Source organism: Paramormyrops kingsleyae, chromosome 19 (genome assembly GCF_048594095.1).
Source record: "Paramormyrops kingsleyae isolate MSU_618 chromosome 19, PKINGS_0.4, whole genome shotgun sequence".
NCBI classification, from domain to species: domain Eukaryota; kingdom Metazoa; phylum Chordata; class Actinopteri; order Osteoglossiformes; family Mormyridae; genus Paramormyrops; species Paramormyrops kingsleyae.
In genome coordinates, this window is record NC_132815.1 from 4,980,388 (window position 1) to 5,005,654 (window position 25,267).

At 42.7% G+C, this 25,267-nt stretch overlaps 2 protein-coding genes across 15 annotated transcripts in view; both read right to left on the minus strand.

Moving 5' to 3' along the window:
• Positions 1 to 3,975: 3,975 nt before the first annotated feature.
• Positions 3,976 to 10,991, minus strand: themis (thymocyte selection associated). The gene is made up of 6 exons (XM_023797092.2): positions 10,579 to 10,991; positions 9,490 to 9,639; positions 8,870 to 9,331; positions 7,481 to 8,523; positions 5,707 to 5,833; positions 3,976 to 5,499 (listed from the first exon to the last, which is right to left on the minus strand). The coding sequence occupies exons 1-6, from the start codon at positions 10,670 to 10,672 to the stop codon at positions 5,321 to 5,323; spliced, it is 2,055 nt and encodes a 684-aa protein (XP_023652860.2). The 5' UTR covers positions 10,673 to 10,991; the 3' UTR covers positions 3,976 to 5,320.
• Positions 10,992 to 11,369: 378 nt separating this feature from the next.
• ptprk (protein tyrosine phosphatase receptor type K) overlaps positions 11,370 to 25,267 on the minus strand; it is a 122,207-nt gene continuing 108,309 nt past the window's right edge. For 3 of the 14 annotated variants that reach the window (XM_023797137.2, XM_023797134.2, XM_023797139.2), the window contains 19 exons: positions 24,984 to 25,144; positions 23,964 to 23,999; positions 22,842 to 22,853; positions 21,571 to 21,755; positions 20,087 to 20,174; positions 19,799 to 19,875; positions 19,590 to 19,607; positions 18,617 to 18,653; positions 18,389 to 18,486; positions 18,047 to 18,163; positions 17,546 to 17,700; positions 16,983 to 17,118; positions 16,589 to 16,738; positions 16,233 to 16,406; positions 14,043 to 14,174; positions 13,745 to 13,870; positions 13,460 to 13,623; positions 13,205 to 13,340; positions 11,370 to 12,465 (listed from right to left, as the gene is read on the minus strand). In XM_023797137.2, the coding sequence (XP_023652905.1) occupies positions 12,397 to 12,465; positions 13,205 to 13,340; positions 13,460 to 13,623; positions 13,745 to 13,870; positions 14,043 to 14,174; positions 16,233 to 16,406; positions 16,589 to 16,738; positions 16,983 to 17,118; positions 17,546 to 17,700; positions 18,047 to 18,163; positions 18,389 to 18,486; positions 18,617 to 18,653; positions 19,590 to 19,607; positions 19,799 to 19,875; positions 20,087 to 20,174; positions 21,571 to 21,755; positions 22,842 to 22,853; positions 23,964 to 23,999; positions 24,984 to 25,144 (2,071 nt within the window). In that variant the 3' untranslated portion in view covers positions 11,370 to 12,396. The remainder of the gene's footprint in view (positions 12,466 to 13,204; positions 13,341 to 13,459; positions 13,624 to 13,744; positions 13,871 to 14,042; positions 14,175 to 16,232; positions 16,407 to 16,588; positions 16,739 to 16,982; positions 17,119 to 17,545; positions 17,701 to 18,046; positions 18,164 to 18,388; positions 18,487 to 18,616; positions 18,654 to 19,589; positions 19,608 to 19,798; positions 19,876 to 20,086; positions 20,175 to 21,570; positions 21,756 to 22,841; positions 22,854 to 23,963; positions 24,000 to 24,983; positions 25,145 to 25,267) is intronic. The other 11 variants (XM_023797136.2, XM_023797145.2, XM_023797144.2 and 8 more) reach the window with 5 other exon arrangements.

The following is a 25,267-nucleotide window of genomic DNA, read 5'->3' on the forward strand; positions in this document are numbered from 1 at the left end:
ACCAATATCACACCTTTCAAACACAGGGACTCATTAAACTGTCACACTCCCTGCAATTCAGGGACATGTTTGCATCTTCTTGCATCACACAGACACACATGCTAGATGTGATGATGGGGGTTCACCAGAAATCCAGGTGTCTCCCTCTGACCTTTTAGGCCTCTCCATACAACTGCAACTAGCAAGATAGTGTGGGATAATCTGCAGAAGTCGCAGAATAAACAGGTTACACTATTACTGCAGTCCAAGCAAAACTTCCGGTCCTGCCATCTTATACGGGCTTCACCAAATTACTTTTCACATACACATTCAAATTGTTCCAACAAATAAACACACGTGTCAAATCAAACCATTGAGGTCTCCTTGACTGAAATTTTGTTAACATATATTAAATGAAGAAAATTTTGGGCAACTTTAAGGCTTGTAATTACTGTCACTCAAGCAAACCCATTCACCTAGTGTTCATTTGGTAATTCATAATTTCATATTTGGAGCAGCATAACCGAAATGACATACTTGCTAAAAAGAGAGGCACCTTCTACATTACAAAGCTTTTGTCTCCCCCTTGTGGTGAGTTACTTGAAATTCACTGTATTGAGAATTACCTTCATCACCATGTACTCATGACCCTGCATTGCGTATGTTGTTGGAAGATGGATGGATGATTCATTAAATTAAAAATAATGAGTTTAGCCACCTGATACTTGCAGTGCAAATTTAATCAGGACTAAAGACATCAATACATTGTAACAGGGTTCTGTTTTGTTCTGACACGGACAGCCTACAGCTTAGTGTATTGTGCTACATAAAAATTGATTTTTTTTTTGTTTGTTAAAAGAGTGACATTTTTCCGTAAGGCAAGCATCACTCCTTGGAATGCTGGTATGCTGTTCCTGACTTCTGTGTAGTCGGACATTGGATCATTATCTCTGAGGCCTGAATGAGGTGGAAATCTACTTTGCACTCTATTCCACGTCCATAATTCCCCATAAACTGGGCTTGAGTTGTCATAGGATGGATGTGGGTGTCATCCTTCTGTGGAAAAAATGACAACCATCCTCATCGAAAATATACCATTATACCCCCGTCGCCCCGCACCCCAGCACCCCTACCACCCCCTTGAAATATTTTTAGAACTTGACCTCTGCCCAAAAAGGCTTAATGGTGGTGAATAAGGAGGCTATGTTTCATTTCGTCCTGGTGACCATGGGACCACTGTTGGATTTCTATGGGGGTGTGTTATCATTTTGGGACATGAGGTAATCAAAAAGTTTTCTGCACTGTAGAGTGCCTGGTGCTGTAAAATGATGTCATATGCAAAGGCAATCCTTTCATGCCGTCAGACGGTTCTCAGACTGCGAGCATGGTTCTTAAAACATCTCAGCTAAACAAATCATTCAGGGCTCATTCATTCGGGGCTTTGGGCCTGCAGTCTCCAGCTCATGATGCATCAACTCATATGTCTTGGCCATTATGTAATGATGCAGAGCAACCGTTGGACAGGTCGGGAATTCAGGACTTCTGCTCCTTGTGCCAGGATAGGTGTCCTTGTACACTGGCTATAGACATAAGAAGTAGCTTTAAAATCCGGCTTTGTGAAGCTCCCTATGTTATTTTGTTGTGTCACAGAGATGCTGATTTGCTTGTGTGTTTTTAGAGGGCATATATTTGGGGTAACAACTATCCTGTTAGGCGTTTATTTGTCACTGTGAGATAGCGTCTGACTTTGACACTGTAGTTTGTTGGTGTTTAATACATGTTGTCATGAGTTTTGAGATTGGTGCCTTTGACACATAATATTATTTTGTAGTTTTTTGATTGATGCACCTGTAATTTGGGGTCTGATTATTTTGCCCATTTCCAATTATCAGTCGCCTCAAGGTGCTTTGAAAACTCATATATAAAGTGATGCCCTGTTTCAGAGCCGTCGCGTCATTTTGATAATTGACAAACACTCCAATATGCCTTACTGTTGAAGCTCTTTATGTAACTGTAAATTGTTAAGGCCCATTTTTTAGTGTTATTTCCATTGTTGTGTTCACTCCTGTATTTGTTGATGTAGTTGTTACTGTCTCCCTCTAGTGGTAAAATACATCATGCACTGTAGCCATAATATCTATGTACTTCATACAAAAAATAAGCAAACTATATAACTTAACCTTTCAAACTTGCACATTAAGTGATAAATCACCCTGCTGTTCTCCGTCATACATTATGTATACATACAGACGCAAATTTTGCACGATGCAAACAGGCTCGTGGATTCACCTGAAATCATCCGTCCTCTCATGTTCAAATAAATGTAAGTTTACCTTTTATTCATTAGCAAAATGTTGGCTAGAGTTTTTGTTTAAATAAACATTAAGACTGGTTATTAATAGAAAGCTTTAAGTGCTACAGGCTTCATAGTTTATGCATTACATAGGCAGGCCCTGGGTTAAGAAGGTCCGACTTACGGACAACTCATATTTACAAATGGTCTGCCATAAAGTCTCTCATATTAAAAATGCAGGTCAAATATAATGGTTTGTAATAACAAATGCACGCACCACTTAGTGACGCTCATGAAAACACTGCGCAGCTCCAGCAGTTCCATACCGTATGCAGTAACTTTTATTATTACAGCGTTATTATTGTTCCAACTTACCTACACATTTGACTTAAAGACAGACTTGCTCGTAACCTGGGGACGGCCCTAGTTCATTTTATGTTACCGTATTTTACGCACTATAAGGCGCACTAAAAAGCCTTTGATTTTCTTAAAAAATAACAGTGCGCCTTATAATCCAGTGCGCTTTAATAAAAACGTGGATTAATTTTTGTTGTGCATACTGAACTCGAAGCGATTTGAATGTTTTAGTATTGAAAAGTGAGTGTATTGTGTAGTGCTTCACGTGTTATAAATTAACAATTTCAAGAGTTATTATGAATACGCTGACTTTTGATTTAGCGGTATAGGACCGTATTATAAGTGTTCAATTTTGAGTTATTGTTAGTAGGCTGACTTTCGATTTAGCGGTATAAGACTTTTTTTACGTGTTAAAGAGTAGTGAAGACGCTCATAAACGTTTGAACAATGTTGACAGTCATTGTGAACACGTAATGTAAAATTAATTTTTGTTGACTGGCTTATCTGACTGTTTTGTTTTGCTTAAAGCGCCTTAAAGTCCGGTGCGCCTTGTATGTGGAAAAAGTTTGAAAATAGACCACTGATTGACGGTGCGCCTTATAATGCAGTGCGCGTTATAGTGCGGAAAATACGGTATAACCCACAGAAAGTGCTGAGCTGCACACACTACAGGAGAGCCTAGTATTACCTGTCCGGGATTTTAGTCTTGCTCCGCAACTTGAGACATTTATTAGTGTCAGAATCGGTCTACAAGGCCTGAGGTTTGTAGGGAGGACAGGAGTTACCTGGAGACCGTGATCTTAGATAAGACAAGGTTGCCATTGATAGACAGTTGGTATAATGATAAAATATCATCCTACCCAAAGCGATCTACTCAGCTTAAAGTTTTTGCACCACCAGCATTATATTATTGAAACATTTCTAAATGTCTTCAGGCCAACACTGAGTAATCAAACACATTTGCAAATGTATATATGATAGATTATATACATTGAAAATATATACAACCCTTCCTAGGTGGGGTAACACCTCTGATGGTTATGATGTGAATGCAACACCTTAGACAGGCTCTTCTGCATGCCTGTGCTCCAGAATTCCAAGAAGTGCAAATTAGGTCACGTACAAATGAGGTCATGTTACATAATCCTACATAAATTAAGGAGGGAAAACACCGCCACTCAACCGGATCGTACAAGCTCATCTCCTATGCTAGTAGCACAGGTGCGGAGGAGTATGTGATGTTGTGGATATTGTCCCCCTCTAGTGGTGAATAATACACATTACAGTTAAAGGGCATTACAGTTTTAGATTAAAGTTTGACTATGGCATAATAATTAAACAAAGTCTTTTAAGCACAAAGCAGTTATTTATTCCATAACGAATTTGGTAATTTACTGTATATTGTTACTGGTGTTAAACATCTACTAGCAAGTCATATTTAGTGGAATGTGCTCATATATATTTTTCAGTACAGTCAACATCCATCATTCACTCCAGCAAATGCAGGGGAAACCCCATCCAAAAGAATAATAATTCCCTCAAACCATAGGTACTTGTCATTTCATTAATGTTTTAACATTTAATTAAGGGTGCATTACAATTTTATAGACAGAACACCTTGTGAGAATTGAATCAGGATAATGGTAGATACTTAATACTTTACTTTTGGAAACAAGACAATTTGACAGGGAAACATCATAAATGAATGTGTTCTATCTGGGGGTATCTGGGTTAACAACACTTAAGTATGTCAAGTGGTATTTTACTTAAGTGCTTAAATAATTAGTTGGAAAAAAAAAACAACCACCGTAACCTTATATTATATTTGGGTATAATGAAGCTTCGCAAAGTCAAACTAGAAATTGATTACCGTGGTATCCAAGGCTAAATAATCCCTCTCTCTCCATATTCTATGGATATGGCTTCCTCTGTCGTCGCTTTGAATGATCATCCTGAAGAGCTGAAGTGCACTCAGCCCTGGACTGGCCATCTGGCATCTTCCCGGGGAGTCCATGGGCCCCCCCCCCCCTTCCGATGTGAGAGGCCCCAAAGACCGGTGGCCAATTCCTAATCCCAGTCAAACCCCAAGTCCTTGTTGCAGTTAAGTTCTCACACAAACCATATTTATAGGATTATATATTTGTAGGAAAAGGCCTGGTTCTTTCAAATTCACACATTCAAAGCCACATTTACAACTTAGCGGCAAGAATAAAAATAAATATCTCAGGACAGATTCTCATGAAATGAAAGTAAAAAGAACAAGAAAAGAGTTTGTATTTTGGTTGGAAAGAATATTTTGCTGACATCCATTAATTTGCTCCAACATCCACATTTGCTACTTATATATGCCATAGCGTGTTTCAGAAAGGCGTGGTCACTGACGAATGCGTAGCCTTGATCACAGAGGCTTCCGCGTCGTGTGTCCATAATAAAATAAATAATGCAATTAGAAAATGCTGACATCCAGTTGGTTTTCTCCCATTCAGATAGACCGCACTTTTTAAATTATTCTGTATATTTTGCCCATCTATACAGCTGGTTATTTAGCGATGCTTAAAATCACTGTACCTCTCAAAGGGTAAGACGACAGGGATCTCACCAGGGCTGAAAACTGCAGAGAATGAATCTCCTAGTCAGTTTAATTATGTTATATCCAGCCCAAACTAAACACCCCCCCCCTCTCTTTTGGATCTACACTGACTGTTCATACCTGTTATTTGCTTTTGTTGTAACAGTATTGTTAATATTTTGATTTTGGAATTTGGTTCTGATGCTTTCGATTGTGTTTTCATCTATGTACTCGTAATCGTGCTTATCTTCATCATCGTCCTCAACACTCGTGTTCCCACAATTGCTGTTTTCATGCATGGCTGCAGAAGACACAAAAAAAGAATATTTAAGATTGCCCCACACATTATACTTGTATAAAGAGCAACAAAATTTCACTTTTTGTAAGAAAGGAAACAAAAGCATATTAAATGAAGACTATGGTGTTATTGCACTGTCAATCAATCAGAAACAGGGGAAAAGATGCTTAGAATGATAGATTATCCAATCGTAATTACAAAGTAACTAACCTCTTTGGTGATCCACATGTGGAACAGCGCCTTGAGCTGATGTTAACTTCTCACTTTTTGGCGAAAGACGTTCATGAGCTTGATCAGATTCCTCAGGAATGACAGGTTTTAGCGCACGGTTTGGACACTGAAAAGAGGGAGACATTTTGATTTGATATTTGAACCCATGATTTTCAGTCGGATTTCACAAGGTTAAGATATTAATTCATCAGTATTGAGATTCTTTTCATAAGTGCAGAACCATTCAAATCTGTACATGTAATAAGGTTTGCCCTTGAAAATACTGTTTTTCTGTTCTAGCTTAGTGAAAGCTAACGTGAAAGTCATATTAAAAACATTATTGAAAAACAGCACTGATTTTTTTGCAAAGGTCATATTAGCATCATAAATATGGTGATGTATTAGAATTGACTTATTGAAAAGCTATTTTTAACCAGATAATAGTTCTTATAAAATAGCAGCTTATAAAGTTTAGGACTTTCTGTCAAAACTCAAATATCCGATGTTAAGTAATAAGCAAACTTTATTGGAATAATTAATATTCATTGATGCTCATATTCTAAGCACTACTAAATTATGGTGACTGATAGTCAAGAAAGACCAAAACTGTGATTAGTTTTGTCAATTTCTAAGATGTTAATGGAAATTCCCCCACCAATGGAAATAAGTGGCTTCTGAGAGCAACACCCAAATTAGAATAAAGGTTATGACATTTAATTGTTAAATTCAGGTGAACTTGTTTGTCTTGACAAACTGGAATTTACTGTAGATAAACTGATAAGTGCTTTGCGTGTGTGATTATTTCAAATTTACACCTTTATGCGGGTAGCAAGTACTATAATGTTAATGAATAGCAATTTGGCACATTTTCTGAATGTGTGACATTTTAATGATAAGTGGACAAAAATACTGAAGGAGATAACTGGCAAGTTCCAGGTTAAACGAGTATATACCTTCTCAAGTTATACATGGTATAGTCGTATTTATGTTATATCATATATCATTTCAATTGCCTTTCTGCTGTAATTCAGTGTATTTTAACATTGCTTGTCTTCCCAACCTGTGTGTGTATTAAATGAATAAAGTCTTTAAGACGAATACTGTAATATATTTAACAGTTTAATAAGGACTCGCTCCAGAACACTGTAACTGATCTGACTGAGCCCAAACACATACCTTACTAGCTTAGCTCTCACTTATACAAGGTTAACTAACATGCATGGTCAGTCAGCTCACCTTGGCCTCAGACCTGACCATAGAGTTATATAACTATAACTGCAAAAATGCTTGGGCTTCGGGCCACTCCAGGACCTTGGCCAGGAAAAGTGGTATGAAAAAGGATTGGATGGATGGATTCTGTACCCCCAATATCTTCCAGTTTTTCAAATCAAAAATTTAACACTGGAAAAAGGTAAACCGCTGTCATATCCAATTTAATCTAAATCTGAATTGACAAACAAATTGAATTCTGACGTGTTTTTGGATGTTGCCTGTTATTTCCATCCCAACAAAGAAGCCCAATGATTTGATTATTGGCCCTGAGGAGAGCAGTAGGGGATCTGTGGCCTGATCTACATTCACCTATCAATCCATTTTCAATGGCTGCTCACCCAGCAAAACCTCTGAATGCCTATTAGACTGATACCACTGATACCACTTAAGTAAGCAGAGGGAACATGGACATGGGCGCTGTAATGCACGGGCTTTCCCAGGCTGAAGTGCAGGGGCCTCTAAGGTGCTGCTGGGAGTGGAAGACGGCAGAAGATGATCGTACCTTTGGCGAGCCTGTGGGATTAGATCTCTGCTCCTTTGGCAGCGGCAGTCTGACCGATTCCGGCGGGGGCTGTTTCGGCTTCTTGGGCGGCCGGGGCGGGGGGCACAGCGTGGCCGAGGCGTACCTGCGAAGGGTGTAGTAGCAGTCCTCGCCGATCTCCTCCACAGCAGCGTGTGCGTAGGGCTGCGGCCCGGCACCCTGCTTTCTGGGGAGGACCTGCACGGTCATGAAGGTTCGGTTGACAGGCACCTCCCAGCACTGCGACAAATCCGGGCTGGAGACGAGCAGATATGGGTCTGTGATCTCCTCCTCCAGACACAGCCCAGGAACAGCTGCCAGGGTGTCCTCTGGCACAGAAAGGTCTCGCACCGACACTTTGACATTGAACGGAAGGTGGAATCTCTGGCAGACTTCGGAGATACTATATTGCTTTTTGTCATGGATAACTTCCACAAAGGCGCCATCCAGATACAGTGGAATCAGCACAGACTGATAGTTTTTGCCCTCTATCTTCTCGCAGGCCAAGGCCTCCACTGTCTTACGCGTTCCTCCATAGATAACCTCGCTAGTTTCCTTTCCCTGTACCAGATACTGGTCCCCCACGAACACAGTGGAAAGCCCCTCATAGTGAGACTCAAAGGCTCGAGTTGCCACCACGTGGAGCTGTTCCTTGTCTCTCTTGGCCACCTCCAAATCATACCCCGTAGGAAACTCTCGTGGCCTTCGCTTCAATCTCCCTTTGTAGGAAAGTGGGATGAGGAAGCGTCTCTGGGAGTCGCTACGGATTTCAGATGCTAGGATTCGTTTCGCTGAACATGCAGCGTGGATGATGATTTGCTTGCAGTAAATAAGGAACTGGAACTCCTCCTTAGTGTGCAGTGGGGGCTCTATAACCTCAGCCAAGATAGGAAATTCCTCACTGGGCTTCTTGAAGATATCACTCAGTGATAACAGCTGAGGGAAGCAGTCACCGTCAAACTGGTCTGTTATGTCTATGACCTCCACGTCCAAAGTGGATGGAATGCGAACAACATCCTTTCGGTCTGGAAGGATACAAGTGAAAAAAGTCATCAACAGAAATGTAGTGCAATTTATATAGTTCCATTTTTCATGATTGATTACCCAGCGGCGTATATCAACAGGCAATTACATATGATTTCACAATAGCTTAAAAATTATTTTTAAAAAATGACTCAAAAATATTTTGACACATATCAAAAATGATAGTTTCGAAACGCATCATCATCTGTCAATCAGATTTATATATGTGCATATTTTTGTAAAGTTTACATTATCATGTGTACCAGAAAACTCAAAGTAACTTTTCTTAAAATGTTTGCAAAAATTTAAGGCGTTTGAGGATTAAGGAATACCTAAGAATGAACTCACACTTCATCACAGCCTGCAGTTCGTAAACGGGTGAAAGGATTAGTTCTCCACTGTAGTTCTCAGGCAGGTCATAGAAGCACAAATCCTTCTTCAGCAAGGCCTGGGCGAGCTTCACCCTCCTCTTCCTGCCCTTTGCCATCTTCCACTCGGCGAGCTCCTTAAGCGTGTAGAACTGGTCGTCCTCACACTCGTAGAATTCCCCCTGCTGAGAGAGCTTCAGCGTGAAGTGCTGCTTCGCATCTCTCCCCGTGACCCTGCACTCCACGTAGCCCTCGCTACCGTCCGACTCAAGAGACACCAAGGTGAAGCACTCGCCCCCCCGCAGTGGCGCGTTGGCCTGCGGCAGGTCGTGGGAGCAGCGGAACACAGGCTGGCCTAACGGCTCAGGACCAATGCGCACGGATCCGGTGATCTCTCCGATGGTGAGGTACGGCCTTTCATCTGCCACGATCCTGAAGAGACCTGAGGAAACGCAGGCAATGTGATTTTTTTATCACAGGCTGACCGAAACAACATATAAATGTACATACATACATACAGCAAATGTCAAATCAAGTTCATCTGTGAATCATCACCTAAATCATTAATATAACAACGTCCCTCCTCCCCTTGTTTCTTACCAGGGAAGTACAAAGGTAAGCTGACGATTTGGGCCTCACAATCCGCTGCCTCGATTTCTGCTGTTAGCATGCAGGTGTTTATCCCAATGATCTTCATGATCTCCCCGGTGGGAAGGCAGCATTCTCTGCCAAACATCTCGTACACAGACCCTACAAAGGTACAACAATAATTTCAACAAGTCAAGTGATTCTCAATGAGCAAAGGATACAATTCCCCCCCCCCCCCCAGTAAAATAACCTATATAATCTTCTCAGCACCCACTTCTCCACCCCCCAGTTTTAAGCAAATATTCAAGCACACCTGGATAAATACACAACTTCTATTAAGATGCAGTTTCTATTGACAATAGAAAGCAATGCTTCAAAACCACATACCATTTCAGTTCAAGTACTTATCTCAAGAACATTTGCTGACAGAGCTATTTAAATGTTAAATATTCCTTAAGGTGACAGTGTGCACACATAAGATTGACATAGTTCTTTTTTGTACTTTTTTTAATTGGAACAGCGTGGGGGTAAATGTAATGTAAAATGTACATAGCAAAATTGAAACAAAAAGGAATGCCTAGGTCCATTGTGAGAAGCTGATCTCTCAAACTGTGACGTTAAGAAAGTTAATCTAATATACTCAACACACACACAAACTACACTTCAATGAGACCACAGGGTTAGTGTTGTTTTTTTTTTTTTTTTTTTTTTTAACTCCTCGGAGGCAGTCATTGTGGAAAATAAAATAATTCTGCTGCTTGGTGTTTTTGGCTTCATCTGGAGAAAGAAGTCATTTTTATCTAATACGGTATGTAAAACAGAATTTCAAATACATGTTCATTGAGTGGTTTAGAACAGAATACACACAATGTTAGGCACAGTTTTAGCAACTAAGAAAATGATTTTTCTTTTTGTCAGTGGAAAATAATTTTAGATAAAATTTACTCCTAGCTGTCAGAAATTAGAATATTTGCACATGAATCAGAGGCCGACACATCTATTTATATAATAACCTTATATAAAGCATTTCCTGTGCAAATTCCTAGACAAAGCCTAAACGTTTTAAAGATTGTTTTAATTTTGTTTTTTCCTTTAGCTTACCTTCCACATAAACCCCTGACTGAATGTGCAGCACTCGAGGCAAAGACGCCACATCAACAGTGCGCGTGAATTCATCCAGCATCATCGCCATCATTTGTCGTTGTTCTTTTGGGGAGCAGGATGGCAGTAAGAATATGAAAAAACGATCTCAGAGGAATGACCTCCCTGTGCAGACTGTCCTACACATCCTGGAGAGAGTGCTGGCCGCCGACGGCTCCGTGGGAGAGGCTGAGGCACAGGGATCTCGTCGCACAAAACGGACACGCAGAGCAAAACCGTGACCCAGCCTCCAAGAGACTCACACTCTCTCGCTCTCTCTGCCTCCGGAAACCCGAGACAACTTTGCAACCAGGGTTCCTCCGAAGTAGGTTAGCCTTACAGCAGTTTGATTTTTTTTTTCCTTTTTAAAATTCATGATTTCCTCCTACGCAGTCGCGAGAATATTTTAGGTATTACAACCTGACAGAGTAGTGTGTCAAACATTAATTCTAATTTATGTACAAAAAAAAAAGTTTGGATTTTTAACTTTTAGTATAAATTGAAACAAAGGATGGAAACCCAGACTGGGTCCCAAAATGTTAATACATTGTAATTCCATAATCAGTTATCTATTGAGACAGAATACAGACATTTAAATTGTAATATATTGATGGTATCCAGGAACTGCAACAATGGATGAGCCAGTTTCTATGTACCAATGTTACGACTTATTAGAATGAAACATGGACACATGCTATTCCTAAACACTATGTCAAAAATATATAAAGTGAAAAAGGAGAAATTGACAAGGCTAGACTTCCATTTTTTTATTCAAATTTTTTTACAGCCAAAAAGCCAACAGATATAGACAAAAAACATGGTCGAACTCACAAATAATTCCAACTGGATTTCCCTTTTCTTAATACCTGTGTACATTTCAGTGATTCTGGGTTGGCTACACATTTGATTCCAGTTTGCCTTTAACCATGATGATGTATACTTTAATACTGTTCTACATCTTTAATTCACTTTTAAAAATTGTTTTCCAAAATACAGATACCTCTGAAATCTCAGCATACTAATTATATAAAAAAAGTAACTTATTTTGCCAGCTCTTGACCTTCTGAAATCCTACCCGCGACGGTAAATTTCAAACATTTACACAAACCACTGCAAGTGGTTAGAACAATCTACTACTGAAATTTTACTAAAACTTTAAAAAAAAAAAACCTAGCTATAATGTTTACACTTAAAATTCAGAGCTAACAGGAAAGTAACATGATTGTTGCTGTAGCCTTCAAAAAAGGAATGCAAGTAAACAATAAATATGAACAATGTGCTTTATCAATATAGACATATTTACACAAAAGTCTTTGGCTTATGAATTATATTTGCTACAAAAAGGAGAGTGAATAGTCAGCCATCAGTGCACAATACAAACATTACAAAGCAATGTTACACGGCAGCACTTCATATATGAATATAGAGTGCATTCAATTTCTTTCACATTTGTGATTGACGTTTACACACGCACGTAATCATTTTTTTTTGTTCTTTAACGCTAATGCTAATATAGAAAACATTTGAGCATGCAACACCTCTGTGTTAGTGTTTCTCTTTACAATGGCTGCACATTAAAAAATATATGTATGTAGAAAGACGGTAAAGCGATGTGTGCCTTGGGACACGCACTCGATCTTGTGGCACTGAGCACAGCAGAGTACAACGGAGACATTTACAGACCACTTACATGATACCCCCAAGTACATTAAGAACAACAGTGTATAGAAGTTGCCTAGTTCCAAGCTATAGCGGAATGATTCAGGGTTCCAGAAGGTTCTAGAATGCTCCTTCCTGATTAGTCTCAATGTACTCCAAAGCGAGGTCATAGCAGAAGCGGTACTGCTCCTACAATTAAGAAAAAAAGAACAGAACAAACATTTTAAGTTCTGATTTTTAGAAATGGAAATAGGGGAGAAGAAAGATAAATTTGAGTTCTATAACAAACTGAAGCAAACACATGTACTGTGCATACTGCAAAACAGGGCTGGATTGAGAGACATTGTGTAGTATTACAAAGGATGTGGTAAGAGGTTTCTTGCAATTGCGAAGGTTTCCTTTAAAATTTCACTGCAGCTTTGTTCTCTTGGGGCTTTTTGTGCTTCCTTGCCCCTTCAGAACTACTCTTAGCAATATTATGAGAACAAAACCTCTTAAAATATAAAGAAAAATATTACTGGCCCGTATATTTTATCTGACTGTATTTAGTGCTATAATCGAACGTGCCGGCGTGCCTTATTCGTTTGGGCTGTATTAATAACAGATTAACAGACAGTATCAAACCCTTGGCTTCAACTGTAACTATTACTGGAATGGATGCCATGCAGATCAGTCAGGCTGTTATGCATGTAGATTCTGAAGCGATATAGCGGCTTCAGTAATTAAGATGTTTAGCTGTCAGTTATAGACTGCTCTGCTTTTCTGTAGTACTGTCAATATCACCAGCCCCTCCCTGTGATTCAGGGACGCTAATGGGCCAGACGGCAGAATATAACCCAACGGGTTGCAGGGTATGACCACGAGGCCGGCTGTGCCGCTGCCCGCTGGGCGGAGCTTCACAGGACGCTTGTCACGTGACCTCACTTACGGGACTCTCCACCATGTTGGGCTTGCTGTTGCGGAGGCTCTTCACTGCGTGGAACACGTCCACCACATTCTGCCGTTTGATCATTTCGCAGACGATGCTGACGGCACAGAACATGCCGCTACGGCCTCCCCCGTTCCTGCAGAGATGTAAATAGGGGCGCGTGTGCGCACGTCTGCCAGCGATAACGAGCAAAGGACACCCAGATGGGCGGGCACGGGGCATGTTGGTGCGCGGCCGCGTGGGCCAGACACTCACAGGCAGTGGATGATGGTGCGCCCCTCCCCCTCTTCACACTCCTCCTGCCATTTGTCCACCTGCAGGATGAGCTTCAGGAAGGAACGCTTGGATGCTGGCACTTCTCGGTGCGCCGCCCAGCCTAGGTACTGGAACTGCCGCACCATAAGGTAGCCCTCCTGAGGCTGCGAAGGGGGACGACACACATGGCACTGGGTTTAGGCTCCGCATATCCCTCCCCTCCAAGTTTTTCCACTCATTCACCCATCATTAGTGAAGCAAGCTCAAACAAACCACGACACCTACCCTGGTGAGATTACATATCCTGAAGAGCCGACTGATGATGTCACAATCCATGGAGCAAGACATACATTCAACTTGGACCGGACCATACCGGAGCATTCCCTCCTCGGGCCAGTACTGAGGACAGCCCTGAGAGAGCAGCAGGAGTCAATTACATAACAATTACGAACATATTGTAGCACCACACATCTACTGCTGTAGCGTCTAATCTGAGGCAGATTCGGAGAATTCACCCCCGGAATAAAATGGAACGCGTGCGCTTTAACGCGAACAGATGCTAATTGGCTAATTAGCCACTGACCTGTGCGAGGTCTATCTCGTTAAGCATAACGAGGGAGGTGCAGCCGTAGTCGTACACTAGTCTCCAGAAGTCCTTCACTGTGTTGGGGAGTGGGTGCTGAGTGACGATGAAAGCTGCGGGCTGCCGGTAGCTCTGTGGGGGAGAACGAGTCGTGTTCAGCGCTCACGTTAAACAGCTAGCTAACCTCTAGCTCATATGCTCCCCAAACACGTTGTGACAAAAAAAGAAGCGATGGCACATCTCTCGTGATGAGCTGTATGTGAACACATGACCATGCAGGAAACTGCATTTGAAAACCTTTCCAGAAATCTGGATGATGCATCGATGGTTTCCAAATCTAAATCAGACCAGGGCATCCACAGTGTCGCATGCTACAGCAATCTGTCTTGATACATAATGAGTTCTGCTGATGTATCATTTAAGCCATGAAACAAATCCAGTTTAATAAAAGCATTATTGACCGATATAAAATTTTAAAAAAAATTACCTGGTATTCGTCTGACGGCTTGATTAAAAAAAGTCCAAAAGTTTGTAAAGTGTATGAAGAAGTTATTTAACATTACCTAAAGATTATATTTGAGAGAAAAAAAAACCCAACTTGCAATAAACTCATCCATCCTCTGTGTACATCTGCGTCTGCAATGAGACTGACTCTTCTGGAGAAACATAGGACCACATGCTACATTTCACGGGAAGGCTAATTGTGTACCATGGTTACCATTTGCACTACTTAGATTTGGGGGGGGGGGGGGGAGGGGCATGCTTAGTAACCTCATAAGCCAAAACATCAAAGAACTTCCATTTATAGAGAATCTTTTGCATTTATGTCCGAGAAAATACACCAAAAGACAGTCTTAAAGGGATAGGCTTAGAGGAGACCCACAAAGGGTTAGGCTTAGGGGAGACCCACAAAGGGTTAGGCTTAGGGGAGACCCACAAAGGGTTAGGCTTAGAGGAGACCCACAAAGGGTTAGGCTTAGGGGAGACCCAGAAAGGGTTAGGCTTAGGGGAGACCCAGAAAGGGTTAGGCTTAGGGGAGACCCAGAAAGGGATAGGCTTAGGGGAGACCCAGAAAGGGATAGGCTTAGGGGAGACCCACAAAGGGTTAGGCTTAGGGGAGACCCACAAAGGGTTAGGCTTAGGGGAGACCCACAAAGGGTTAGGCTTAGGGGAGACCCACAAAGGGTTAGGCTTAGGGGAGACCCACAAAGGGATAGGCTTAGGGGAGACCCACAAAGGGTTAGGCTTAGAGGAGACCCACAAAGGGTTAGGCTTAGGGGAGACCCACAAAGGGTTAGGCTTAGGGGAAACCCAGAAAGGGTTAGGCTTAGAGACCCACAAAGGGTTAGGCTTAGAGGAGACCCACAAAGGGTTAGGCTTAGGGGAGACCCAGAAAGGGATAAGCTTAGGGGAGACCCACAAAGGGTTAGGCTTAGAGGAGACCCACAAAGGGTTAGGCTTAGGGGAGACCCACAAAGTGGCATGTTGGCTAGACGCCATGGTGCCGATGCTGGGTGGGTACTAGAGCACTGCTGTTTTCCGGCAAAAACAGAAGCAACTGTTCCAGGCAAAGGAGTGAGCACTTCAGTACAGCACGAGAAAAGAACCCTACCGGAATGAAGTTAACGTGAGCCAAACTAGGGATGTGGGATCCTAGATCTTTGCTCTAAGTAAATGCCGATATTACGGGAACAATTTAAAAATGATTTTGTACTAGTCTGACAGAAGGGCTTTAAATTTTAATCCCAACACCTTCTGTTATTAACCAGACAAACGGCATGAGTATGGTACAATAACAACACTTACCTCAGCCTTCAATTTAGTGTTAAAACAGTAACTGACATACAGTATTGCTAATGGTGTGATTTCAATTTAGGTTCACATAAAAAGCCAGATTCAAGAGGTATTTTAACATTTGTTGACATTGATTAAAATACAAAGTCTACCGCCTGCAATAAATCGAAAAACCCCAGCATGTATCATAAACAATTTAATGATAGCCAAAATGTAAAACCCGGAGGAAAAAAACCCATCACTTACTACAACAAATATTAGGTGTGTGTTCTCCAAAGGAACAAGAAGAAAATGTACACCTGGATTTGTCTCTAGCTTCTGGTTCTACAGGAGTAACACAAAGGTGCCTGACTGAGGCCCCAGAGTCTGACCCTCATGCTGCACTTGGACACTTACATCCATGAGCGCCGCGTTGATGTAGTTGCTGCTCTCCCCATCGATGGTGATGAGGAAGGGCAGGCAGCGATCGGGCGGCAGCGTGTCCATGAAACGGTTCTTCTCGTGGTTCCTGGGCAGCAGGGCGATGCTGCAATCCTCGGGTTGGGGCTGGGGTGTCACCGAGTTCAAAGTCTGTGGCAGATGAGCCGGGCATTGGGACAGAAGGAGGTGAAGCGATGGCAGTAAGTGAAGGACATTGAAAGCAAGCATGTGCTGCGACAGATACAAGCGGTTTACATTTTTGGTCCCTGATATACAGATATTTAAAACAACCCACATGATGAGCTGCAAACACCTGGCTTTAGTTTGTTCACCTGGAATTCATCCTTGAGATGTGACGAGTTGCTCTGTGAATCTATTCTGATCATCTCGTAATAGGCGGCTTTGAATTCACAGGCTGGAATAGCAGTCTCCCCACAAAGGCAGGCCTCCAGGATAGCATCATGGATGAAAATGTACTGCTCCTGTAACAAGGAACAATAACACAAATGTTTATTTGGGCAGGCAAGGATGCCCCGAGGACGGCCATGTGAGGTTGCCCCGAGGACGGCCATGTGAGGTTGCCCCGAGGACGGCCATGTGAGGCTGCCCCGAGGACGGCCATGTGAGGTTGCCCCGAGGACGGCCATGTGAGGTTGCCCCGATGACGGCCATGTGAGGTTGCCCCGATGACGGCCATGTGAGGTTGCCCCTCCTGTCATAGGTTACCTCAGTCTGAACCATGTTGATGCGTCGTGAGCGCAGAGCTTTGACACAGTTGTAGATGTCCACCACTCCCTCTCTCTCGGCCATGTCCAGCATGATGTCTATCACAATGTAACAGCCAGTACGTCCGGCGCCAGCGCTGGAAAGACAGGAGCGGAACTGCTGAGCGTTGGCTCCAGACCAGTGCGTACTGCATGAAGGGGGTCCCATGCTCAGACATGACACAGAAACACATCCTGAGCAGAATAGGAGTCACAGGCAGCCATCAAACCACATCCTGTTAAGGACCAGGCTCATGAACTGTCTCCAGTTTAAAAGTAATCAAAACTGATTTCAAACCCTCAACCAGAAACCCATAATCAGTAATATGCCCAATTCAATTTTGTTAATGTCATGAACAATCAATGAATCGTTACCTGTTGATAACCTGCTAGGAAGTCACACTATCTTCACACAATTTTAATATTGGCACTACAGAAACCATTTCGCTTAAAAGCACCAGCAGGCAGGCTTTTTACTGGTTTCCACTATGACCCTTTCTTTAGCCGGTGTGTAGAAGAGGTTACCTGCAATGGACCACAATGGGACCCGCACTGGGTGGGTTGGACATTTTGACCCTCCGGATGAAGGAGAGCAGGCCCGTGGCATGGTACGGCACCCCGTGATCAGGCCAACCGGTGAAATGGAACTGTTTGACCTCCCGAAGCTCGTTGAAACCTCTCTAAGAACAAGTGCAACATCAGACCCAGTCAGGAGCACAAAGAAGTGGATTTCTCTAACATACATAATAGCCCTCTAAAAATACACAGTACCAGAGATGGAAATTTGAGGTCCAGAAAGCAAAAATCCAGACCAGGATTTTATTTCAACCAACCAGTTGAGTACTCAGACTGCGACCATTTATACTCAACTGGTTGAAAGGAAATCTTGGTCTGGATCATTTACTTTCTAGATCTGAAATGTCCACGTCTGCAACAGTACAATTAAGAGATTATTTTTAGACTGAGGGACTGATAAACCAATGATAAATCTGGTGCAACGTGAAAATGAGGCTTTGTTTTCCTCACCCTCTCTAATGTGAAAGTTCTGACGACATATTCGGCAAGTGGCTCCACCTCCACAAACGTCACTTTGAAGTCTCCATAAACCTCAGCATCATCGGGCCAGTATTTATAGCACTTCACCTACACCATGGGAAAGACAGAGAGCCAAGAATCAGTCATAACCCTGTTTCATACAAAACACCACTTCATTTCAGGACATGAAAAGTTCAGGTAAACATTCTCTCTGGGATCACTAAACCCAGACACAAGAAATAGATTTTTGAGATTATACCCTATGAAAAGAAGGCAAGCCTAAGGGCCAAGATTCTTTCTATGCGCAACACAAAAGGTAAACGGCACACATACCCGTCCAACTTCAACCAGGTTGGTCACCATGACGATGCAGGCCGACTGTTCCTGCCAGATCATTCTCCAGAAGTCGTAGACAGTTTCATGAACCGGGCCTGTGTACAGAAATTGAAAAACAAAAAAAAATTCACACACAAAAAGCTGGTGTATTATAAATGAAATCTGCTTCAAAAGCTCTTCAGTTCCTGAAAGCGACGCCCATTAGACTGACAAGCCTTCCCTTACCCTGGGTTGCGATGTAGTGACTTGGCCTCTGATATCCCTAAAAAATACAATGCAAAAACTTCTGAAATACAATTTACACCATACAATAATAACAAAATTAAGAAGTATTAAATAAATAAAAACACAGAAGACTGGCACACGCCAAGAGCCCGACAGCCACTTCAGGCATTAGAGCAGGTAGCTGATGACAGAGGCAGCAGAAAGACGAGACCTTTTCTCATCTTTTTACTCTGGTGGGGGTACAGCAACACTCTGTGCCCGCTTTTTTTACAGCATCGCGCCATTTTGTAATGCTAGCTGTGTGGCAATGATGAATAAAGCACTTATTCATTACTGGAAAAGCTAATGCGATGTCATGGGTGACGAATACATCCTCAGTCTTCGAGGCAGAATGAGCACTTCCGTACAATGGAATTTATGTCTTATATTTTCATGTTTTATTTTTTTTTTTTAATGGCCTGTCAAATGCCATTTGATAGTATTTAGATTCACAGGCAAATACATTCTAAAATTATGAATCATAGCAGCCTGGATTAAGTTGTCATATATATATACACACACACACACACACACACACACACGACATGTTGCCTTATATTTTAACAATTATTTTTTTGTAAACTGCTGTAGAATTTAACTGATCCTGTTCAGAAAAGTCTGAATTAAATTGAAAACTCAGAACTATACCGCATTAGAACATCATACATTTCTTTTTACCGCACACAGACAAGATAACAGGAAACATTCCAGCATCCTCTCAAAATAAAAATAAAAATAAAAAAAAGGAAAATATATCACTGATGTCCATGATTAAACCGAAAATAAGCATATGAACTGTAGAATGGAAGGGAACCAAAGTATGGAGACGTCTCATGCATGTCCATGCAGATGTTAGTCGGAAAAGAAAAAATAAACAAGATCCAACCGAACTCCAAACCGTGAGGTGTAGTGGAATCCCTACAGTAATACTTACATCCCTGTACAGCCATATCTACAGCCCAAATCAAAGGCAGAGTGAAAGAAAGCACAACAATGTCAGTGAGTACAAGCACTTCGAACAAGGGAAAAAAAAAGAAGAAGCTGTATTCATATTGTTGACGGAAGCATGCAGAAAGGGCTTAACATCCAAGAGGGCAGGCGCTTCTCATGTCAGCGGAAAGCAGCGGAGATGTGGCCACTTACATCGATGTAATTAGCGTTGATGTAATCAGACGAAGGATCGTCCTCCATTGGTTGGAGAATCACTCTGGAATGATCATCTGCAAGCAGCCGTGAAACCACAACTTTAATATATACTCACGAATTTATAAAAACGCTTAAAATTACACAAAACTCACAGGCATGCACTCATACAGAAGCTTACCCCATTTCTTGTCCCCATACTAGCTTAAAATCTAATTGGTCTGAGCCATTTACTACAGCTATTTGCTACTTTGTTACTAGATATTACAGACCATACAGGATACTTACACGCAATGATATTGCCATAGCGGTTCTTTGTTCGGTTCTGCTCCTTCTTTGCCACGTCCCAGGATGCAGACTGGCCTTCAAAGAAGCTCTGAAACCACAGGGGAGATGTCTGAAAACCAAGCTGTAAATACACCCATAAAACAGGCACTCTTGCATAAACAAAAAAACAAAAAAAGTTCAATCATTGCTTGACACCGAATTAAGGCCAAATGTTAATAATTTACAAATTAGGGGGAAGTTAACAGGCCTGAGAGTATAATACCAAATGGTGAATAGAACCCAAATTAACTTTACGGTTTGCCTTGGCGTAACTGTGGTGTTGACAGTCTTTTTCCAGAACCCTTAAGTGGCACTGCACATCAACAAACTAAAGCTTAATGAGAAATGTCTCTTTCTATGAAATTCTGACTATAACTTAAAAATTGTTAAAATACCAGTTGATACCATGACACTGCCCACATGGTGAATTCAGCATTTCATTTGTTGAACAAAAGTACTTAAACCCTTCGGAACCATGCAATACCAAAAACCACATCAAACGAACAGACGATTATGACCAACACGTGTGTAAATGAAGGTCGACATTTAAACAAAGGGGGAACGTGGGACTGTCGAGACAGCACAAGCATCGCGAATGCCACGCCGCCCGCTTACAGGAAACAGTCATTGGGAGGGCTTGTGGTCAACCATCACACCATGCCTTGTTTCTAACCTACACCCTCTGCAGGAAGTAACATTGTGAGAAAAGGAATGCATCACATCTGCAGGTGCAGAGAGCGGAGCTTGTATTTATTTTCTGTTTAAAATAGCAAGACTGCAATGCAATAGAGCGCTGCACTTGAGGCAGAGATTAACAAAGAAAAATGAAATCTTGTAGGCTGGGGACGCACGTGAAGGTAAGGTACTGTACATAAACTACCAAAGACTTCAGAAAGACCATGTGAGTGTCGCTGTGCAGCGCGCCAAGAGGTAGAATGGCGGTTAAGGGCTGAAGGTGTAACCAAACTGTTTCCTAGCCTAGTTGCTGAAAAGGTCCATGCAGTTATTCTTGAAATGCTTCTTGCAACCAGAATCCATAAGTACAAAAAAAAAAAATGAAGTAAACGTGCTACAGTAGGTGTTTCTCAACATGTGTACTTGACCGTACTTGTGTTCCCGCGTACCCGTTTTACGTCATCTTCCATTGTCAAAGGCCGGTTCCAATACCGAAGAACACAAGCACGAAGGATGGTAAAAGTCCCCAGATGTCATTCTTGCCCCAGCCCAAATATCAGGAATACACTGGTTGCATCCTCGCTAATCGAGACCACTCCCATGATTCATTGTGCCCCAAGCTTGCTCTTGGGAGGTAGGTTAGCAAGAACGGTCTTGCCAAGACCATAAGTATGATCTTTGCGTTCTTGGTATTGAGATTCACACCCACTGTATGGTGTGTGTGTGTGGGGGGGGGGCTCTCCTGGGTTCATACAAAGCCAGGGACAGACCTCGTACTCCTCCTTGAAGCCGTAGCTGTCGGATGTTTTCATCAGGTTGATGTGCTGCAGCAGGTCGGCCACGCGGATGGCCGGGTGCAGCTGGCCCGTCTGGTAGGGCGACTCGGTGCCCTCGCAGTGGTACCGTGGGACATCCAGCAGACGGCTGGACTCTGCGGCCGCACTGTGATTCTCATCTGTAAAGTGGGTGCAGTTTATCGGAAATGGAGAAAAAAAAACGAGCATCGGCATGGCCTACTCTGCCTGCTTTATCACAGATCACTAACAGCTTCCGCTCACGCTCAATCGCCTTAAAAGTCATCAGTGACAAAACACTTAGCAAACACTCAGTTTTATAAAGATACATTACTCACGAAAGCTCCTTTCTTGAGATCAAGTCAGCTTGTGACATGGGTCAGACATTTTTTTACATTTACCTATTTACTTTATCCAAAGCGATGCACATTTTTTTGAGAGAAAGCAAGGTCAGACAGTCCCTGGAGTAATTGGAGGGTTAGGGCCTTGCTCAAGGGCTTAATGATTAAGTCACTCTGCCAACACTGGGATTTAAAACGGCGACCTTCCTATTACAGACGCAGTGTCCTAACTCGCTGAGCCACACTCCGCTCCCTTAGAGAGATCAGGGCTGCATGATCCTTGGCACAGTGTGTTCTCTGCAGACATCGTGACCCACAATGCAACGGGAGGCTGGCCTGTCAGGCTCCAAGCTCTTTTCGTTAATGTCTTATCTCAGGAATGTCGTCTCCTGTAACACAGTGCCATTTAACAGGACCCTCCTCAGGTAGACTGGAGGCGACGGCAGTGGGGGTTTACTGGGGGTTACTGGCTGAACTTACTCCAATAGCTTCGTCTCTGGCCCTTCCCACGGCAATCACATTACCCAGTGCGCTCCGTTTCCTTTCTGCTTGGCTAAGCCCCAGGTGACGGCCACTCACACCCAATATATCAGATAACACTGGCCGGGGGAGTTGGGGGGGGAGTGCAGGAGAAGGAAGGCGAGGTTGCTTTTTAAGTGATTGGAGCCAACTTCAGTGATAAGAGTCTGGAAATTTAGCGGCAGAGCGACAGAGGCCTTGACTAGGAGACAGACATTCAAAAGGCGTAACAAACGCGAGCCGCCTGCAAGCCTGCAGAATGTGTAACGGAATCTGCAAACGCTGACGAGTGCGGGTCTGTAGGCTGCCTTCAGTGGGACGCGGCCGCGGCGTCTACATTTTCAGTTTTAATAACACTGATTTCACAGCCGCCACTCGGAGACTTACCCGTTATTGGCACTTTAAGATAAAGGCAGCATGGGAAAAGAAAACAAGTTCAGTGAACACAGCAGAAGCCAGAACGTCCAGCCCGCAGTACAAGGATGGCAACAAGTAACAATGCCGTGAGATACGGGAACAGAAACAGCAGAACTAAACTAACCCCCAGCTCCACAACAAAGTACAAAGTGTTACAGCACACATTTATCGATTAACCCTTTGGCATTTAGAAAGACTCAATCTTTAACAATCTTTTAGATCAGTTATTCCAAATACAATGGCAAATCAGACATGCAGTTCTGAATCAATTATCGGACTGATTAACACCAGCCAGCCAGAAGCCCACGTGGAGAACTTCCGTCCTTGCGAGCGTGTTCTGTCATGTACTCTGTGTCACAGGCGTTAGGCAAGGATTTATGTGCAAATTATCAGTGCGACTCCATTACTTTGATCTGTGAGTTGTATGTCTGCTCAGGGCTTCGCAAGACCTTCCAGAAAGAGTGCAGGGGGTCCGACTGGGTAGATCATATGCTCAGATCCAGCAGAAATACATGGTACAACTGCTGGGTAACAGGAAACCAAACTATGCAGGTTTTGCAGAAATGTCTGCCTGCTTCCTATAACTCTGCAGCATAGCCAGGCTACATATAAGGATGCCATGCCAAATTGGTATTAATCTCTTAGATGCTGACCAACATAATTAAGAAAACAATGTGGTCAGACTGGGTTTTGGTGGGGGCCTCTTTTTCTTGGGGTGTGTAGAATCTCCTTGAGTTATAGCCCTCAAGGCTGGATATGATGCTGTAAATGCTATTCTCACCCATGTCAGGTTGACACCTCGATAACAGCTCAACAAAGACAAGGTTCACACTATACACCAGGCAGCACACCAGCACCAAAACTTTACTCTGACAGGAGACTGTCCTGTTTGGAGCCAAGCCCCGACCTCCTTGCCCTCTGTGATTGACAGCCAAGCCAAATTGAGGTGTGGCTAAGATCCAGGTATGTCATGAGTTGTGGACAGGTCCCCTTAGCTGACTGACACAATGGAACATGACATGGGCAGGTCAGCAGAGCATGCTGGGATACACAGGGCTTTATAGGGAAGATGCTATGGGAACCGGTCCTCACCTAGAACTGCTGTTGGCACGAGTGGGTCATTGGGCACTGTGGGAAAATGAAGTGTATAAGGAAATATAAATTTGTCTCAAAACTAGCCACAACGGTCAATAAGTCACAACACACAAATGCTAATATTTACATACCGATTAAATTTACAAAAATTGCTACCTACATTCTTCGCAGAATCACAGAATAGGATCTCTTCAATTTTAGTAAGAATTTAAATGTTCAATAATTAAATTACACCTATTTTAAATCAATGTTGGAAAGCAGAAGAAAAAAATATATAGGAAAGCATGTTAAAAAATATAGTTGGTCAGATTTAAAAGTATTCCCCAAGACAGATAAGGAGCCAAGCGATTACCTCAAACCAACAAGACTTTCAAGACAATTAATTTCAAGACACATGTGCCATTTGTAGACAGTCGGTCTTTGAGCACAGGCAGCAACATGAGGCTGCACTGCACTCGTGCTCATATCAGTTTACTAATAACATGACCTCAGCAATGCAGGTAATGGCCCCGGTGTCACATATCCGTTCAAGCAAAGCTATTACAATGACATTCAGGATGATGACGTGTGAAGAGAAAGAGAATTCTCGGTAAACCGAACCCTAACGATGAGGTTAGAAGACCTTCCGCGGCCTCATAAATTTTTAACCAAATAAATAAATACTAGGCCAAACAAATATTCCCTAGAAGCCATTTAAACAACAATGTTCTCTGATGAAAATAAAACTAAAGCATTCGAAACAGTAAAAGAACAGCCTTCAACTTTGTCTACAGCAGCGTTTCCCAGCCCAGACCTTGGGATCCCAGGCAGAGCATATCTTTGCTCCCTCCCAGCTCCAGTGGTCCCTGAGGAGTGGGTTGGGAATCACTGAAGGCACATCCAGGAAGAGGAAAAACCACTCATAGGAACCAATCTACCTGGGCGGCCATTTTAAAGGCTGCAAAGCAAAAGGTCTTATCTGCGAACAACCTCTCTCACCGGAATCGGGTTTCGCTCCGGCTCCAGGGCCATACTTACACCGATTGTTGAAGGTGTGCGAATCCATGAAGGTGACAGACATGGGGTCCTCACTGTGCAGCGTGCTCTGGTCGGCATAGCTGCGGTCCATGGCGTTGACCATGTGGGTCATTTCCTGCCGCGTGTTCCCAATGGCATCTTTGCGCTTCTTCGCCAGTTTCCTGGAAAGTTTACGGCGCAGTCAGATGAAACACAGAAATCTTGGCAGACTGGTAAATTCAACAGGGCTAGATACAGCCAAAGGAGGGTGAAGCCAAAAAATATTCAGAAGACGGCCTGTTGTC